Source organism: Nanorana parkeri, unplaced genomic scaffold (genome assembly GCF_000935625.1).
Source record: "Nanorana parkeri isolate BGI_ZX_2015 unplaced genomic scaffold, ASM93562v1 scaffold8, whole genome shotgun sequence".
Taxonomy (NCBI): Eukaryota; Metazoa; Chordata; class Amphibia; order Anura; family Dicroglossidae; genus Nanorana; species Nanorana parkeri.
This window is the reverse complement of record NW_017306276.1, coordinates 623,533-640,963: the sequence shown is the minus strand read 5'-3', so window position 1 is coordinate 640,963 and position 17,431 is coordinate 623,533. Positions and strand designations below refer to the sequence as shown.

Genomic DNA, 17,431 nt, shown 5'->3' with positions numbered 1-17,431 from the left:
TTCTGTGGGACAGAGCAGAACAGAAAAATAGTTGAAAAAGTAGAAAAATACAAATAGAAAACTATTGTGCGGAGCTAGCAATGACAGCTAGCTCTGCCCAACAGTTTTCTATTGGCCGGCGGTTCTGCTGCCGTCAAAAAAAAAAAAGCCTAACTCTCCCGGGCGCTCCGGGAGTCTCCCGCTCCTGACCGCCAAGGAGAGAAACACCTCTTTTTCTTTTTTTTCTTTATTCTGACACTGAGCCATGTCAGAATAGGAAAAAAAAAAACATTTTGGCCATAGGAATGCATTGCTAGATTCCTATTGGCTATTTACATTTGCAATAGCCAATAGCAAACTAGCTATTGTACCTGCCCTCTGCGGGTGCAATGCCAGTTTGCTATTGGCTATTGCAAATTGAAATAGCCAATAGGAATCTAGCAATGCATTCCTATGGCCAAAATGTTTTGTTTTTTTTCTATGCTGACTCGGCTCCGTGTCAGAATAAAGAAAAAAAAAGAAAAAAGCAGTGTTTCTCTCCTTGGCGGCCGGGATTGGGAGACTCCCGGAGCGCCTAGGAGAGTTTGCTGTCTGAAGATCAGTGTCCCTGGTTAGCTGGTAACCAGGGACGCTGATCTCTCTGCAAGTGGCCGGAGCTAACATCACGGCTGGCTCTGCCCAGCTGTCAGAAGCAGGCTGTCGGCCGGCCAATGGCCGGCCACTCGGTCAGCTTCGGTCTTCAGCGCGGCTCAGCCGAGGCATATGCGTTCGGCTCGACTGAGCCGCTCGGCCAAGTTAGGGAGCTGTACGGGCTATAGTGAATAGCCCGTACAGCAGCCCTTCAGTTCTACTGAACCAAAGGGGTCCTGGGGCCGAAGCTAGCCGGAGGATCAGCCGAAGCTACGGCTAGATCCTTCGGCTGCTTCGTGAATAGACCCCATAGTGTTTCTTAGAAGATGGATTATATACGTAATTATGTTACCTAATTAATTTTAAGTTCTGTGCAGCAAGTTTTAGAAGTTTCCCTGTCCTTTCCCTTCCTTTAACACTGGTTACACCTTCCTAAATAAATTCTTGTGGGTGGTCCTGATCCAAGTATCACTTGATACACTGAATTCTCTTCAACGTTTTCTAATAGGCTTGGAGCCCCAAGTGTATGCAGGTGTGTCCTTAGACCCTCCTAAGGGGGGTTGCAGAGGAGGGTAGTGGCAGTGAGCGATGAGACAAGGAGCGGGGTTCTGGAAGTGCACAATGAGACTGGGGGGTGCTGGCGGTGCATGAGTGGGAGGGTTTGAGTGTGCCGTGGTTGTTCCCTCACCCAGCTCACTGAGTTCACCGGGGTTGCCAGGAGCTGGGTGGGATGCCGGCCAGAGAGAGCTCCATCAGGAAAGGGGGCAGCAGGCAATGAGATACCATCGGAGGCAACCACCTCAGGCTGCCGCATTACAGAGATGGCCCTGTATATGAGGTCTACTTTGGGCAAATAAGAGTATGGCCCCACCTCAGGCTGCCTCATTACAGAGATGGCCCTGTATATGAGGTCTACTTTGGGCAAATAAGAGTATGGCCATTGTTTGTTACCAAATTTGGTACATTTTGACAGATATGAATACTGTGTTTTAGTGTTTAAACAATAGGTTTGAAAAACACTGTTGTGTAAATAAAATAGAAACTAAATGTAAACCAAACTTTTCCTTTTAAATCCGAACCTCTTTCATTGTTTTCTAAATCAGAGAAGTCTACAATCGTATGTCCCTACAAAGCATACTAGGATAAATTTAGGTGGAAGCCAGTTCACCAAAGTATTTATTTGGATTGTCAGAAGAAGCCAGAGCAGGCAGCAAAAGCCCATGCCAGCAAAGAGAAAATATAGAAACTTCAAAGTGTGCGTTGGTGGGAAGTCAAGCAATATCTTCAGCTTGGAAAGGCAAAAGTGCTGGACTTAAACCACCACGCTGTGCAGACAGCATGGTTCCAACAAGATAGAGAGACAGTCATAGATAGATGGACAGATATACATTGCATGCACAAAATATATGCTGTTTGTCCTCTGCGTTATCATACTACACACAAAAAAAAAGATTGTTTCACTTAATTTAAACTCAATAAACTCCTAAAATAAGATGGAAATGCTAATATAAAGTAGAGGAATCATCTTACATGTATCTGTTACATGTGAAATGCTCTGCAAGGCTAAAACTTTTGGTAACCGTATTCTAATAATATCAATAGTAATGTTTATGCTAATTAATATCAATATAAAATATATGGGTTAATACTGAATTTCCCCTACAATGGTCAGCAATGGGGTGGCTTTGAAACGGGTCCCTGAATAAAAAAGTGTATCCTTCCAAAAGCCCCAGTTGCTAGCACCAATGCTGATGGGCACAGAGCTCTTTTACACCTCCCCCAGCCCAGGGAAGGGGTGTCCTCATGATAGGGCATAGGTGCAACTAGCCTGCCTCCCATGTGAGGTAAGTTGGATGCTGCTCTAGTGCATTTGGATATGGGAGGGTTAAAAAATAAAATGACATAGATTTAGCACACAATTACGTGGTTTAATTTCAACAAAACATCCAGTAACAATATAGTTAGTCGTACGGCACGTCTCCTACGGAGTGCTATGGTGAGGGACAATTTAACAATGCAAGCATGGAATATGTGTAAAAAATACAGGTTCAGCACCATGGAGAGTGCTAGTAGTTACTGTATTTAAAACATTCATTAACATTTTCCGGGATGAACTTTTGGTGACAGTAATTTGTTCACTGTTGATAGATTTGCAGCGAATGCCAATGAAACCAGGCCAGAAGATGCTTCTCAATTTGCTGGCAGCTTTATAGCTGTGGCTTGGTATATCAGTTTATAAGTTTCAGTTTAGACAAATGCAATGATTTGTTCTGTTCCCATATTGTTGGCACTGACTAATCTAAAATAATGGCTGAAATTAAAATAATTTTAAAAAAGTGCATTTAGAAAGCCTTCACAGTTTGACCCTAAAGGTCTTTAGATATCCGGGGCTATATGAGTATGTTAATTTAATTGGTAAACCCTTGGTTGTTTAGGTGGGATGGCAGCTAAACAGAAGGACTAATGCATAAGGACTTCTTTAAATATATAGAAGTGTTGGTCCTCGTCATTACATACAGAACAAAACATCCTGAGGGGACTTTATCAAAACTGGAGCAGACAAAATCTGGAGCAGTTACCCATGGCAACCAATCAGCTTCTCTCTTTAATTTTTAAACCTTAACTGAACAAACTGAAGAGAGAAGCTGATTGGTTGCCTTGGACAACTGCTCCAGATTGTGTTTTGATAAATTCCCCCTGCTGTATGAGTGTCAATGTCTGTGTCTTCTTTACATATGAAGGTATTACTGTCAGTAGTTTAGGATTCACACAGTGTGCACCCTGTAGAGACATCAGAACCTGTCTTGATGGCATAATAGTAGACAGTTGTATAGTTAAAGGGACACTAAACTCAGGAGATAAACCTTAGAAATGCATTCAGGTACCTTAACTAATAACAAAAATTTAGTTTTTTTGTGCATCACTCAGCTGTAGATCCTCAAATCATCTCTGAATTGGTGCTGACACTGTCCTGCCTTCTGGAAGGTGGCTACTTTTGTTCCCCATGGTCCCTGTGTGTGTTGTAAAGTAGCCCCCGCCCCAAGCTCACTCCCGTGATGGACTACAAACTCAATACAAATTAATAAACTAAACATGAGATTGTAGTCCATCACAGGAGTGAGCTTGGAGCGGTGACTACTTTACAACACACAGAGGGACCATGGGGAACAAATGTAGCCACCCTCCAGAAGGAAGGAGAGTGTCAGCACCAATTCAGAGATGATTTGAGGATCTAATGCCGAGTGATACACAAATAAGATACATTTTCGTTAATAGGTAAGGTACTTAAACGCATTTTTATGATTTAAAGCCTAAGTTTAGAGTCACTTTAAATGCCCTTTCTTTTGTCAAACACAAATATTGAGACCTTTGGTTTAAGTGGGTACCCGTATTATGGGTGGAGTGGTTACTGTTGGTTATTTTTTTAAATATATATATTTAACTAACCACTGTTGATTGTACCATGCATTAGAAAGCATGTGTCCCACTGTTTCTGTCATTTATTTATGTGTTTGATAGTCTTTGGGTATCTCCTAAAGCTACGCACATTACTTACATTTAGATTATGTATTTTGGAAAAGATCACGTTTACTAAGGTCGTACTAACTGCTCAGGCTTGAGAAAGAGGCAGTGCCTCGAAACACTTACACCCTGACAGAGATTTCCCTTCGCTGAGTTCCCACTGCATGACTGTGACAGCTTTTCCTCAACCCGGTGGACACACTGCTCCTACAGACCTCTGAGGTCCCCGAGCGGTCCGGCATAGTCATCACCTCCTGTCCCTGCCGCTGCGGCTCAGCCTGGCCAGCTGAGTCCCTGTTGACAACGACCATCGGTCACAGTAGATGTCCTGTGGTGACACTCCTTACACCATACGAACATGAGACAAACGCCATGCTATATGCTGACAGCAGAAACGTGAGTTCATTCTTCTACAGTAGTAGCGCTCTTTCTGTGTGCGATTTTTACGTTTACTAAAGGAAGTCTACATGTATTATTTTTAAGTAAAAAAATGAAATTCCTTCAAAATCCAGATCAAGGGCACCAGTCAAGTCAGCTAAAAATTACACCATCCTTGAAAGTTCTGCTCCCCTGTTAGTGCTGGTCCTACTTTCATGTTGTCCTCTTCTTTCATTCATGCAGAATTGCAGTTATCACACCCCAACCCTGCAGTGTACAATCCTCAGATTGTCACATAATTATCCTGTACCTCTCTATGGTATTAGTGGAATACATAGTATTTCTCCAGCACATAGCGGCAGTCAGAAGCCTCTGAAAAAAATCATATTGAGCTATGTTCTTGGACTTTATGTAGCCCAGAAGTAAATGAGACCTTGCACCCATGATAATAAAGCCACAGCTTATGTCTCTTCTCTCTCAGTAGTGAATCACATGACTTTACAAATCCCATGCAACGAAAAAATTATTATTAAGTGTTGTGTGAAATCCTTTTTAAGTACAATAATATAATTACTAGTAGGGATGCACCAATACCGATACTAGTATCAGTATCTGTGCCAATACTGAGTATTTGGGCGAGTACTGATACTTGCCCAAATGCTCCGATACTTACCTCTGATACAGGAGGTTCCGGTCAGAGGGAGTATGGAGCAGAGCAGAGGGAGCATGGAGCCGGCTTCCTTTCCAATCAGGAAGCCAGGCGGTGGTTTATGGCCAGCCTCCCGGCTTCCTGATTGGTTAGGAAGCCAGCTTCACTTGTTGCTAGGCAGCCTGGCTTCCTAACCAATCAGGAAGCCAGGCAGCATGTAATGACCCACCTGGTAGCTTCCCAAGCCAATCAGGAAGTCGGGAGGTGGGTCATGATGTGCCGCCCGGCTTCCTGATTGGCTAGGAAGCCAGCATCACTTTCTGCAAGTCAGTCTGGCTCCCTAACCAATTAGGAAGTGGGGCGGCACGTCATGACCTGATTGGACCCGATTGGTCAGGAAGCCATGCTGCCTAACAACAAGTGAAGACACCTTCCTAGCCAATCAGGAAGCCAGGAGGCTGGTCATGACGTGATTGGTCAGAAATCCAAGTAGCCTCAGGAAGTGAAGCCGGTGTTCTTTCGGTGGAACACCAGCTTCCTAGGAAGTCAGGTGGCTGTCATGATTCGCCACCTGACTTCCTGATAATCAGGGCACATGGCACTTGTATCGGTAAAACGAAAAAAAAAAAAAAACGGTACTCGATACCTAAAAAAATTGTATCAGTGCATCCCTAGTTATTAGAATAAATGTATTGGCCTTCAGCAAGAAAAGATCTGGAGTATATGCTGCAGTTCTTGCCTAGGCACCATCTGTCTAACACATTTCACCCAAATGGGCTTAATCGTAGAGACTCCGGGGCACACCTGAGCACCTAGATTGAAATGTTGCACCACAACACAATGAGAAGTGTATACTTCTTGTCCTCTTAATCATCTCTTTCCTTCTTCTTTCTCTTTTATTCTTCCCCTCTTCCCTATTTCATATGTTTGGTATTGTATTAAATATAGATATTAGTAGACTAGATACTAGAAAGAGCACTAGCCCGTGCCATCAGACTGCTTCCTGATTACCAAATATTAAGATAATATATTGGCCTCATACAGAGTACAATAGTAAGTCAATCAGTTCCCATCAGTAAAATAAAAATATAATTACAATATGTATGCTGACATGTATAAGATTGTTTACATCAAGCTGATTTTATTTAGTGTACTTTACATGCTTATCTACAAAAAAATTAAAAGACTAATTCCTTCACTGTTATCAGGAACTCTATGGGGTCTATTCACTAAGCTGCCGAAGGATCTAGCCGTAGCTTCGGCCGATCCTTCGGCTTGCTTCGGCCCCAGGACCCCTTCGGTTCAGTAGAACCGAGGGGGTGCTGCACGGGCTATTCACTATAGCCCGTACAGCTCCCGAACGTGGCCGAGCGGCTCAATTGAGCCGAACGCATATGCATCAGCTCGGCAGAGCCGCGCTGAAAGCCAAAGGTCTATTGCAAATTGAAATAGCCAGAAGGAATGTAGCAATGCATTCCAATCGGCAAAAACTTTTTTGTTTTTTTTTTCTATTCTGACACGGCTCCGTGTCAGAATAAAGAAAAAAAAAGAAAAATCAGTGTTTCTCTCCTGGGCGGCCGGGAGTGAAAGGCTCCCAGAGCACCCGGGAGATTTTTTTTTCTTTTTTTTTGACGGCAGCAGAGCCGCAAGACAATAGAAAACTGTTGGGCAGAGCTAGCTGTCATTGTTTTCTATTTACTTTTTTTAAACTCACTCAGCGGCATTTGGCTATTCACTCACTGCTGTTCGGCATCTATAAGAATAGACCGAACAGCAGTGAGTAGCCTGCTGGAGGTTCGGCTCAGCCGATCCAGATGTTGGATCGGCTGAGTCGAACTCCTTCTGCACTTCGGATCGGCCGACCCGAAGCCATGCGAAGCAATCCGATGTACAGCTGATTTCAGCCGATATACGGCTGAAATCAGTCGTACCAGCCTGAAGTGAATAGCCGAACAGTGTTCGACTCACTTCACTTGGGGTTGGTCGTTCACTCGGCTGCCCTCGGCAGCTTAGTGAATAGACCCGTATGTTTTCTCCTATTTTCTTACATCATCCCCAATATAGTCAGCATAGCATAGCAAGCAACTTAGAGGGTGTCTGCACAGGAAATTTGGCCCATTAAATAAATATTCATCTTGCTTTTCCCAGCCTAGTACAGCAGGTGAGAAAAATGGAAGAAAGGAAGGGTTGATGAACAATACTTGAAAATAAGTGAAACTAGTGAGCTACTAATACTATTGAGCAAAACCTGTGACTATGCTAAAGCAACTCACTTTCACTACAGTCATAATCCAGAGAAACACAAAGGATCACTAGGGGTGTACTTCCTGAAACCTGTTGTGCAACTTCCTGTCTCTTTGCTTCTTGTATAAACAAGCACATTGAAGCTTCTAAGGCAGGTTTACGCATGCAAGGTTGTAAGAAAAGTGGTAGTATTGAAATTATTATTTGGTCAGGCTTTCTCTATGTGACAGACAGCAAAGAGGCTGCAGTGGATGTATCTGAGAATATCTCTCCTGCATCATAAGCAGGGGTTCTCAGACCACCCCATTACCAACAGAAAAGTGTGGTGGGTTGGTACACAACAGTAACGGATGAAAAACAGAAATGCGGATCAGGTAGGCTGTACTCCTTTACGTATCTCAAACCTACACGGGGTTATTCACAAAAGGGTGAGGAGTTTGGAGAAGGCAGGAGAAGTGAACAATCTAGGACAACATAGCTGAACTGGAAAGTGAGCTGAATTGGAGAATTTTTCCAAATCGGCTAAATTTGGCCTAGATTGTTCTCTTCTCCTGCCTTCTCCAAACTCTTCACCCTTTCGTGAATAGACATGTCAGTGTATACTGGAGTGTATCTGTAACCTTGTTTTTATGTTACCCTGTGTGAAGATCTCTGGTCCGTCTGCTTCATTCTTTTCTTTTATTCTGTTACTAACTTTCCTACTTGAACTCCTGAAATATCTACATAGTCAGCAGAGTCTTCAGCCTACTGAAACATTGCCAGACTTTTGCTAGCTCTGCTGTTCTCTGCTTCAGTCTGAAACCAGCTTGTCCCGGTGCACGTCTTTTAATTAATCATTTATGATTAATCCCAAAGAGACCTGACTTGTCAAAACAATAAACAGCATCATACATCATCACTCTTCTATACTCTGTACATGGGTGCATCTGAGTGTGCTGGATCCCGAAACACATTTGGAAGTCGTTCACACCTTCATTTCCATGTCTAATTCATTTTTAATTTAGCGTTTCCATGAAACAACAAAGATTGTTTGTCATTTGTTTCTCTGCCTATACGGCGGCTCATTTCACCCTAATATGATCTTATATCGGTACAACAGTCACTGCATGATAAGCAGTCAAATACAATTCATGAGTACTATATCTACTCTTCCAAGTGAGCATTGGAACATGATTTCAAATGTTTAGAGTTTTGATATGGGTCTCTTCTTATGTTTGTTCCACAATTGTACTAGTTATTAGTAATAGTAAATACAATGCGATTTTTAGTAAAGAAGATTTTAGTGTATTTTCACAAAGTTTTAAAGGGATTTTAAAGTCAAAAGGTTTTAAGCTATTTTAAATGCTGATTAAATCACTTACTATGGATGTTGCTTCTTCATGTTTAAATGTTTTTGTTTCCTGTAGAATCAGCTGATCCCCTGAGCACTGGCCCTGACTTCCTGTTTTAGGGTGGCTCCTTTCCCTTGCAAGGTCCTATGGATCCACCCTTGTGTGTGCTAGTAAGCTATGTGTGTCTCCACAAACACACAGGCACAGTAAGACAAGACGTTCCCCTGCTCCTCCTTCCTCCCTGCCAATAGACTTGCTAGTATTCCTTGTCCCCGAGACTGCTCTGTCCCTTGTGATGTTGTACTAGATAGGAAGTTCAGAGTATCTGAGCTGATCTCCTGTTTTAGGGTGGCTCCTTTCCCTTGCAGGCTGCAATGGAGCTACCATTGTGTGTGCTAGTAAACCGTGTGTGTGTCTCCATAAATACAATGTACATCAAAGCATTATACTCCTCTTTACACCTTCTCTTCTCCCTTCTCCAAGCTAGTAGATGGACAGTTGCTGGAGACTGTGATTTTGTTCTGGAAAGAAAGTTCAGGTCAAGGTGAGCTGAGGGGGTTTGAGCCAGCAATTACATAGTTACATAGTATTTGAGGTTGAATAAAGACATTAGTCCATCAAATTAGGAAGCGCAAAGGGTTGTAAATAAACAAATGATGTTGAACAAAAGTTGAAGTCACAAAAACAGATTACATTGTACAAACAACCAGCATTTCCAGCCTTACCTCTGGTTTCCTGTTGCAGTAGCTATGCAGGGTGTTCAAATATGATGGTACCAGGGTGCTCTCACCAAGTGCTCTCAGTAATCAGCAGTAAGTAATAGAATTTGATAGACACACTCCATTCCCTGCTCTGCAATACAAATCTGTGTGAGGATTTGTGAGGAGGGGTGTGGCTGTTACTCAGTTATGCCAGCACAGGGCACTGCAGTGTGAGGGCAGGAAACAGCATTATTACTGTATTGCTTACTACTATTATTGCTTACTATTATTAAATATTATTATTACTTATTATATTAAGTAAAAAGGTATTTTAAGATATACCTAGCAAAACTCAGTCACAAATCATAACATGTGTGGGTGAAGGACACTAAAGTAAAAAAAGGAGACCTCAAGTGGACTTTGAAAATCTCTGTGTATTTACAAGTATTACAGGAAGCAGCACATACAGGTCTGTTATAGTAAAGGTTAAAGCTTTCTCCTCAAGATAAAATAGTAAGCTATTGCTCATGTTTCATGGACAGGAGATGACAGATGTGATCTTTGCCCTGACCTGGCAGATTGGTCAGCAGCATTATTGAGTGTATGTATGGAAAGATCAATATCTCCTATTCCCCTCCAGAATCATTTTCCTATAACAATATATCATTGAAGATAAAATTAGTACAGAATTAAATTTTACAGAGCACCAGCACTAGATCATAGAGTCGGAATTCACAGATAGCCATGGTTGTAATTCAAAATGGTTTGACATTTTAAAACCCCAAATGTGTATGCATAAAACATTATAGAACAGAGCCGACTTCAAATCGTTATCTCTGATTATTTACCATAGTAGCAAGGTTATGTTCCATGGAAATGCAGTGCATTTATTTTTTATGCACAGAAAAACAATGCAGTAGAATTATTTTACATAGATAATAAAACAGAAATAAAAGAATAATACACAGATAATACATATTAAATGAAAATGAGTGTGCAAGATGTATTAGTTTCCAGAAATATAGAGAACTGTACGTGTTCTACGTCATTACAAATTATTACAGTGGAACCCATTTTACTAATGTTGCATATCAGATTTCCATGAGATGGAAGACATATTGCCTATGCTATGTATCCCAAACCGTGGTCATTTGTGTGCCACATATTAATGAAACATTGGGGTAGAGAGGTAAAACATCCGTGTATTCATTAATCATCCATCAATTAAAAAGGAAGTATATATATGGAAATGGTGACATGAGGATTTTAATAATTCAAACATTACAAAGTTACAAAGTTTTTTTTTTAATAATCCAAATATGTTGTGTATGAGTGAATATGAATTCTGCTCAAACTCATATAAAAATAAATCTGTTTCATGTACAAATAACTGTATGTTGCTTAAAATATATGTCCATTTGCTGCACTTTCATTAGACGTTCTAAAGATAGAATTTGCAATTCAGAGCACACACATAGAATGCAGACGCGTCACAATGAATACTTAATTTGTTCTAGTGACAACTGCTACAAAGGATGAGTTTGGCCTTTAGGCTACCAGAACATGAAATGAGCAATGTGATAGGACTACCGTAATGAGCAAAATCTGCAGTCCTTGAACTCACAGAGACCTGCACAGTGAAAGACAAATAGCTATGGAATTGCTTCTGAGAATGTCAGGGCTTGCAAAGCCAAAAACATATCTATACGTTTCAAATAAAGTTTACAGAAGGTGAGATGTAGCAGCCTATGCCTCCACATGCACAGCAAAAATGTTCAGTGGCTGAACAGTTTTGAATAAGGAAACCCTTCATTATTAAGGGCCCTCTCCCCTGCCGAAAATCTTCTCTGCCACTAGCTGGCCCCCCTCTTCCAAGCTGAATAACAACTAATATCAACCAACTTCCTGTGAGCCCAGGCTGTCATTGGCACATCGTAGGGGTGCGTCATCACACTGGCCTAGGCTCACAGTACTGCAACACGTCATTATGTGAGTTTTGTACTGCAGTCAAGACTCGCGCCACCCACCTTTGGAGAAAAATATTTTTAAAAAATGTGATGTGACCAGACATCCGGACTGCCGAATTTTACAATGTATGACATAATTCTAGTGAGCACTATGAATATCTAAGTGTAACCAGGACAAAAAGTGACGGATAAACCAAGATTTTGAGGATTGTCACCAGGACAGAAGTAGAGGGGAAATCTTAGTTACTCTAAGTAACTCATACACACACATAGGTTAAACTGGATGGACCTGTGTCTTTATTCAACCTTAACTATACAGTATAACTACACTGAGTGGCCAGATTATTATGGCCACCTGACGTTTGTAGGCAAATTAGCTATAATTTCACGCTGAAGTTGCAAGAGGGCCAGACCATTATAAATAGGGAAGCAGGTTGCTTACCATGACAGTAGAAGTCATTTTAATCTGAAGATATGGGTAAACAATGCGATTTATCAGCCTTTGAAGTGGGATGATTGTTGGCGCTCGGAGCCATGTAGCGAGTATCAGCAAAACAGCAGAATTCATTAAATGTTCAAGAGCAGCTGTTGTTAAAGTGTTTAAAGACTGGACTGTCTGCCGAAAATCTGGGTCTGAACGTGCGAATTGTGGCCGTCAGCGACTGGTCCATGTTAGGGCAGAACAGAGAGTGGCAAGACTGGTACAAGACAACAGAAGGGCAACAGTGCATTAAATGACTGCAGATCTTAAATCAGGGATCCTCTCAAATGATCTCTGAACGCACTGTACGCCGTACACTGCATCGTATGGGATATGGAAGCGGAAGGCCTGTTCGAACACCTTTGCTGTCTGCAGTTAACAAGATAAAACGTCTCCCTTACGCACAGGAACACAAGGATAGGACAGTCGAGCATTGGAAAAAAGTAATGTGGTCCGCTGAATCACGTTTCCAGTTGAATCATGCAGATGGCAGAGTGAGAATTTGGCGGAAACAGCATGAAAGCATGCACCCCACATGCATGAGTACAACCCATCAAGTTGGTGGGGGCTGTGTTATGGTTTGGGGCATGTTTTCCTGGCATGATTTGGGCCCTTTAATTCGTGTGGAACAGCGTCTGAATAGCACAACATACCAAAGTATCGTTGCTGATCAAGTTCATCCTATCATGTTGATGGCGTATCCCAATGGAGATGGCTTCTTCCAACAAGACAATGCGCCATGCCATGGTGCTCGTATTGTGCAGCAGTGGTTTCAAGAACCAGAGGGAGAGTTTTCCTTGCTTAGGTGGCCCCCACAATCACCAGATCTCAATCGAATTGAGTATTTGTGGGACAAAGTTGAAAGAGCCATCAGGCAGCTGGTTCCACAACCATCAAATCTCACAGAACTGGACAATGCTATTCATCAGGCATGGTGTCAGATTCCTCGCATCACCTTTCTATTGTGGAGTCAATGCCAAGAAGAATCGCCGCAGTATTGAAGGCAAAAGGGGGCCCAACGAAGTACTGATGGGGTGGTCATAATAATCAGGCCACTCAGTGTATAGTTCACGTCACTATAACTATAGTTCACTTCATATACTTCACTATGTATAATGCATTGGACGTTATCAAGCAGCAATGTGATATCACATGCCCTTTCTTCCTCTGTTTAGTCATATATGTCGCACCAGCCATTGCAGTGATTTGCAACACCAGTAAAAGAAATCATATAGCAGAAACATTTTTGGATCCTACTGAAGTAGTCTATGATTGGGTTCAGTAAAGCAGTAAAGGATGTTTTTGTGAAATTCATGTGAGATGTAAAAGATTTTAACTAACTGAACTGAACATTATTACTGTAACACTGGCTTTATATTGGGAAAGGCAGTAAGGGTTGTTACATATTCTTGGCACTCTTTATGAAAGCAGAACTTTATAAAAGTAGACTACTCAGCCCCTCTGGCTGAGAACCCTGGGTGACTTTGAGGCCACCTAACACCGTGGTATTGCCTCACAATGCCACTATATATATATAAACGCAGTATTGCAGTGTGCAATGATACCTTTCTTATTGGACTAACAAAAAATATATATATATATATAACATTTGATTAATATGTATTTTATGACAGTTATATTTAATAAAATTTCTTTTTTTATCTTAAAAAAATAAATGTAATACAGTTGTTATATTTGATCTGTGTTTGGCAAACACTGGTAATGATTAGTAATAAGCATTTTCTTTATGTTGTACACTGGGCCTTGAATACTGTCCAAGTAGGTGACACTGCAGATGCTTCAAAGCCCCACATGCTGCTTGCTGTTAGGCAGAATTGTTAGTTTAGATGCTTTCTAGGTCTTGACTGGTTCACTTTAAGGGGAAATAACCAATAATGGACTAGTGCCCGGTACCCTTCAACCAACTATCTTGGGCATACCTGGTACCTACTGGTCTTAATATTTTGGCTCTGGAGCTGTCAGTAATCATCTGTATTGCAGGAGCACTGAAACAAAGTCTGCAAACTTTCTAACCAGCTTTTGTTACACCTAATTAGCGCTAATTTACAGGGCTATTTACTAAAGGGTGAAGAGTTTGGAGAAGGGAGGAGAAGTGAACAATCTAGGCCAAAATAGCTGTTTTGGAAAAATTCTCCAATTCAGCTCACTTTCCAGTTCAGCTCTGTTGTCCTAGATTGTTCACTTTTCCTGCCTTCTCTAAACTCTTCACCCTTTTGTGAATAGCCCTGTAAGTCGTTCTACCCTTTCTCTTCTTTTTTTTTCTGCTGAATATTTTTTTACATTTTTTTTTTTTTTTCCTTTTAAAACAAATGTTTGCTTTCTTTGTTAATTTCTGACACATTAATAAAAAATACACTACATTTTCTAAAAAGCTTTTATTTTTTGTGAATAACTTTGTTGTGACCAGAAATATAAATTTAAAGTAATTTTAAAGAGGGCACATTATAGAATAAAATTTACACTTTTTATAAACAGCGACACTAGTTTTGCCTAAAAAAAAAAAAAAAGATATATGTTTCACTTTGCTTTCATAAGTTATTGCCAAATTATTAAGCCCATATTGAAAAAAGGTAAAAATTATTCTGGACCATAAGAGGTATACCAGTTGATAGCTAAAGTGACAAGGTCTTTGCAAAGACCTTTATACACACCACAACCCTTTATACACACCTTAATAGAACGCTCTGCTGCTTCAGGTATGCTTTCAGGTATGGGGAGAGCATGTGACTTCCTCCCCTGTGCCAGTGCTCTGGCCTAGCAGCCAGTCCTAGACCCGAGCATTGTTACATGATGAAAGGAGAGATGTCACCACTCCCCCAGTTGCCAACTGCGAGTGAGGAAGACACAGACAAAGTGAGTATAAGGAGGGGGTCCTTTGCAGAAAAACTGTCATTTTGTCCTGCTTGTACAAGGTATTGGTGTCTCTTTCGTTTAAAATAACTGTCTAGCTTCTGGGTAAAATGCACCTTTAATGAAAAAGCGTTATTCAATGCAGCAAAGCTAACAGCCAAAATCTTTTGCATATATATAAAAGCCAATATCTTTTGCAAATAATATACAACTAAAATGTATTATATATTTCAGGTTGACCTTTCCTTCTGGAAACTGGATGACTGATTCCTAACATCACTGGTGGCTCTCAAAGATGTCATGAGTTGAATCTTTTCAAAAAGTCAACACATTGCCCATGCCACCATGTCTGGATTTGGTCCTTCGGCAGTTTTACCAGAAGACATCGGTAATGGAACATTTTTGGAATTGTTCCCTACCTCTCTCTCAACCTCAGTGGATTCTGCATCATCAACACCTAACCGGTTATCAAACGTTTACGTCTACGTGTCCATCTTTCTTAGCCTATTGGCCTTTCTTCTTTTGCTGCTAATCATTGCTCTTCAGAGACTAAAAAATATTATATCCTCAACGTCATCCTATCCAGAATACACAAGTGATGCAGGGAGCTCCTTCACTAACTTAGAAGTATGTAGTATTTCTTCCCAGAGGTCTTCTTTTTCTAACCTTTCTTCATAAGCAGCGATAAAACAGAATTCCTAAAGACAGGAAAGCTGAAAATCATGCATGTGGATAACACCTTTGAATCTGAACACACATCCTGTATTCTGTTTGAAATGACCCTGCTTTTTAGCTCATATTTGCTTTTGTCATTTATCCGTTTCATCTGCTTCGTGCCCAGTTTCAGTCAACTTGAATGTTTCTCTTGTTACATAAACTTATGAAGCAAATGCACTCCCTCTAATCAGGACACTCTGGGAGATCAAAGCCTTTTATATTATAGAGCTCTTGATCTAAACACTAACCTGTGCTTTTACTCCTGTGTATAAACTGCCACACACTGTACCTCTATCATACTTGGCAATTGTACTTGCATTTACTGGTCCATCTGTAAGTTTGTTACTTTTAAGAGATTATTTTGAAAGAAATATTTTTAATTATATTTTTCTTTTAGCATGCACATTAGCTAAGGGACAAACTAGCACAAGTCTACCATATGTTTAATCAGTGGGTTAATATATGTGTTTCAAGCTATTAAGTCTTACCTGTTTATTAGAGGGATAGCAAGGAAAACAATATGTTGCAAAGTTTTATATGTAGTATATGTACTTGTGCATGTCATTTTATTTACTTTATATGGAAAAAAGAAATTGGCTCCTTTTCTATGAACTGTACAAAAACTGGTTAAATATAAGCAACCAATAGGAGCATGACCAAACCAAATAAACCATCCGCTTAAAGGATCAGTCCTGACAAAATTGATATTTCATCTTTGTGCCTGTTCTCCTGTCCTGATCGGGGTTATTATTTTATCCTACTGGATTTATCACTTGTTATATTACCTGCGGCAGGGCTGAATACTTCTAGAAAGTCCTTGTGCAGAGTCCCTGATCACTATAGTTAGCCAGTTTATGAATAATCTTACACACACCTATAACCAACATATCAGTTTTGGATGGACTGGTTCATTAAATTAAGATTCTGAATAAAATGACTGACTCTAGTCCAGGTTATATCCTCCATAAGGCACTTGTTGGCAAAAGTGGCAGCACAAAAGCACAATATTTACAGTTTCTGACTAGTTTTTAAAACATTTTTTTTCTTGCCACTTCTTGACCCTTGTGAGTAAATCAGTAAAATATTAGGGTGTGCGTTGAGAGCTATGAGAAGCCAAAAGATGCTACATAGCTCAAACAACAGACAGCCATCGCCTCTTGGCAGTATTAAGGTTAGGAACCAAAGGGAGCCATCATATGTAATGGCCAAATAGCAGCATAATCTATTACAAAAACCGCCAAAAGATTCATTTGAGAAGCAAGGCACTTTACCATATAGGCCGAAAAAAAACTTGGTATCAGGAATTAGTCATACACATGTGAAATGCTTATCTTCAAATATCATGACCTTTTTTTGTAAAACAAAAAACATTTTTTTCTTTTTTTGTGAAACAAACATCATGACCTTTATGAAATAAGACAAAGAACAATGTGCAAATGTGCTGTATGCTTTCTAATAAGACCAGATACAAATCATTTTATCTTACACCACCTAGACAAAACCCCAGGAAAAACTCCAGAAAGTCTACGTGGATTGTGAGTGGATTTGCTCTTTCTGCTGTGCTATAGACCCAGATCTTTTTATCAAATGTCCTTGGTATAACTGTCAATGGTGAGGGTATTCACAGACCCATCCTGGCTCACACTGGTTACCATGGATTTTAAAGTAGGGTGAGCACAGACAACAATTTATCGGGGATGTCTGGTGTAGGAGATCACCTTCAGATTTGTGCATTGACAGCCCTTCCAGCTCCACACACTAAGACAAAATTGTTAATATGTAGAATTTAAAGGTTATCACAGCTCTGCAAAAGAAATTATGGAAATGTTTTTGTTTGGAGCAGGGTGACTTCTTTAAAGATGAGCTGTATTGTAGAAGTTGTGCCCATAAAATCCAATTAAATGGCAAATAACAATTTATTAGTATTGCCTGTAGGCCCCATGCAGTTAATTCATTATCTA

General features: G+C 40.6%; 1 protein-coding gene across 1 annotated transcript in view; it reads left to right on the top strand.

The window, feature by feature from the left end:
- SERTM1 (serine rich and transmembrane domain containing 1) overlaps positions 1 to 15,832 on the top strand; it is a 30,691-nt gene extending 14,859 nt beyond the window's left edge. The window contains exon 2 of the mRNA XM_018554148.1: positions 14,988 to 15,832. Within this exon, the coding sequence (XP_018409650.1) occupies positions 15,099 to 15,431 (333 nt within the window). The 5' untranslated portion in view covers positions 14,988 to 15,098 and the 3' untranslated portion in view covers positions 15,432 to 15,832. The remainder of the gene's footprint in view (positions 1 to 14,987) is intronic.
- The last annotated feature ends 1,599 nt before the right edge of the window (positions 15,833 to 17,431 follow it).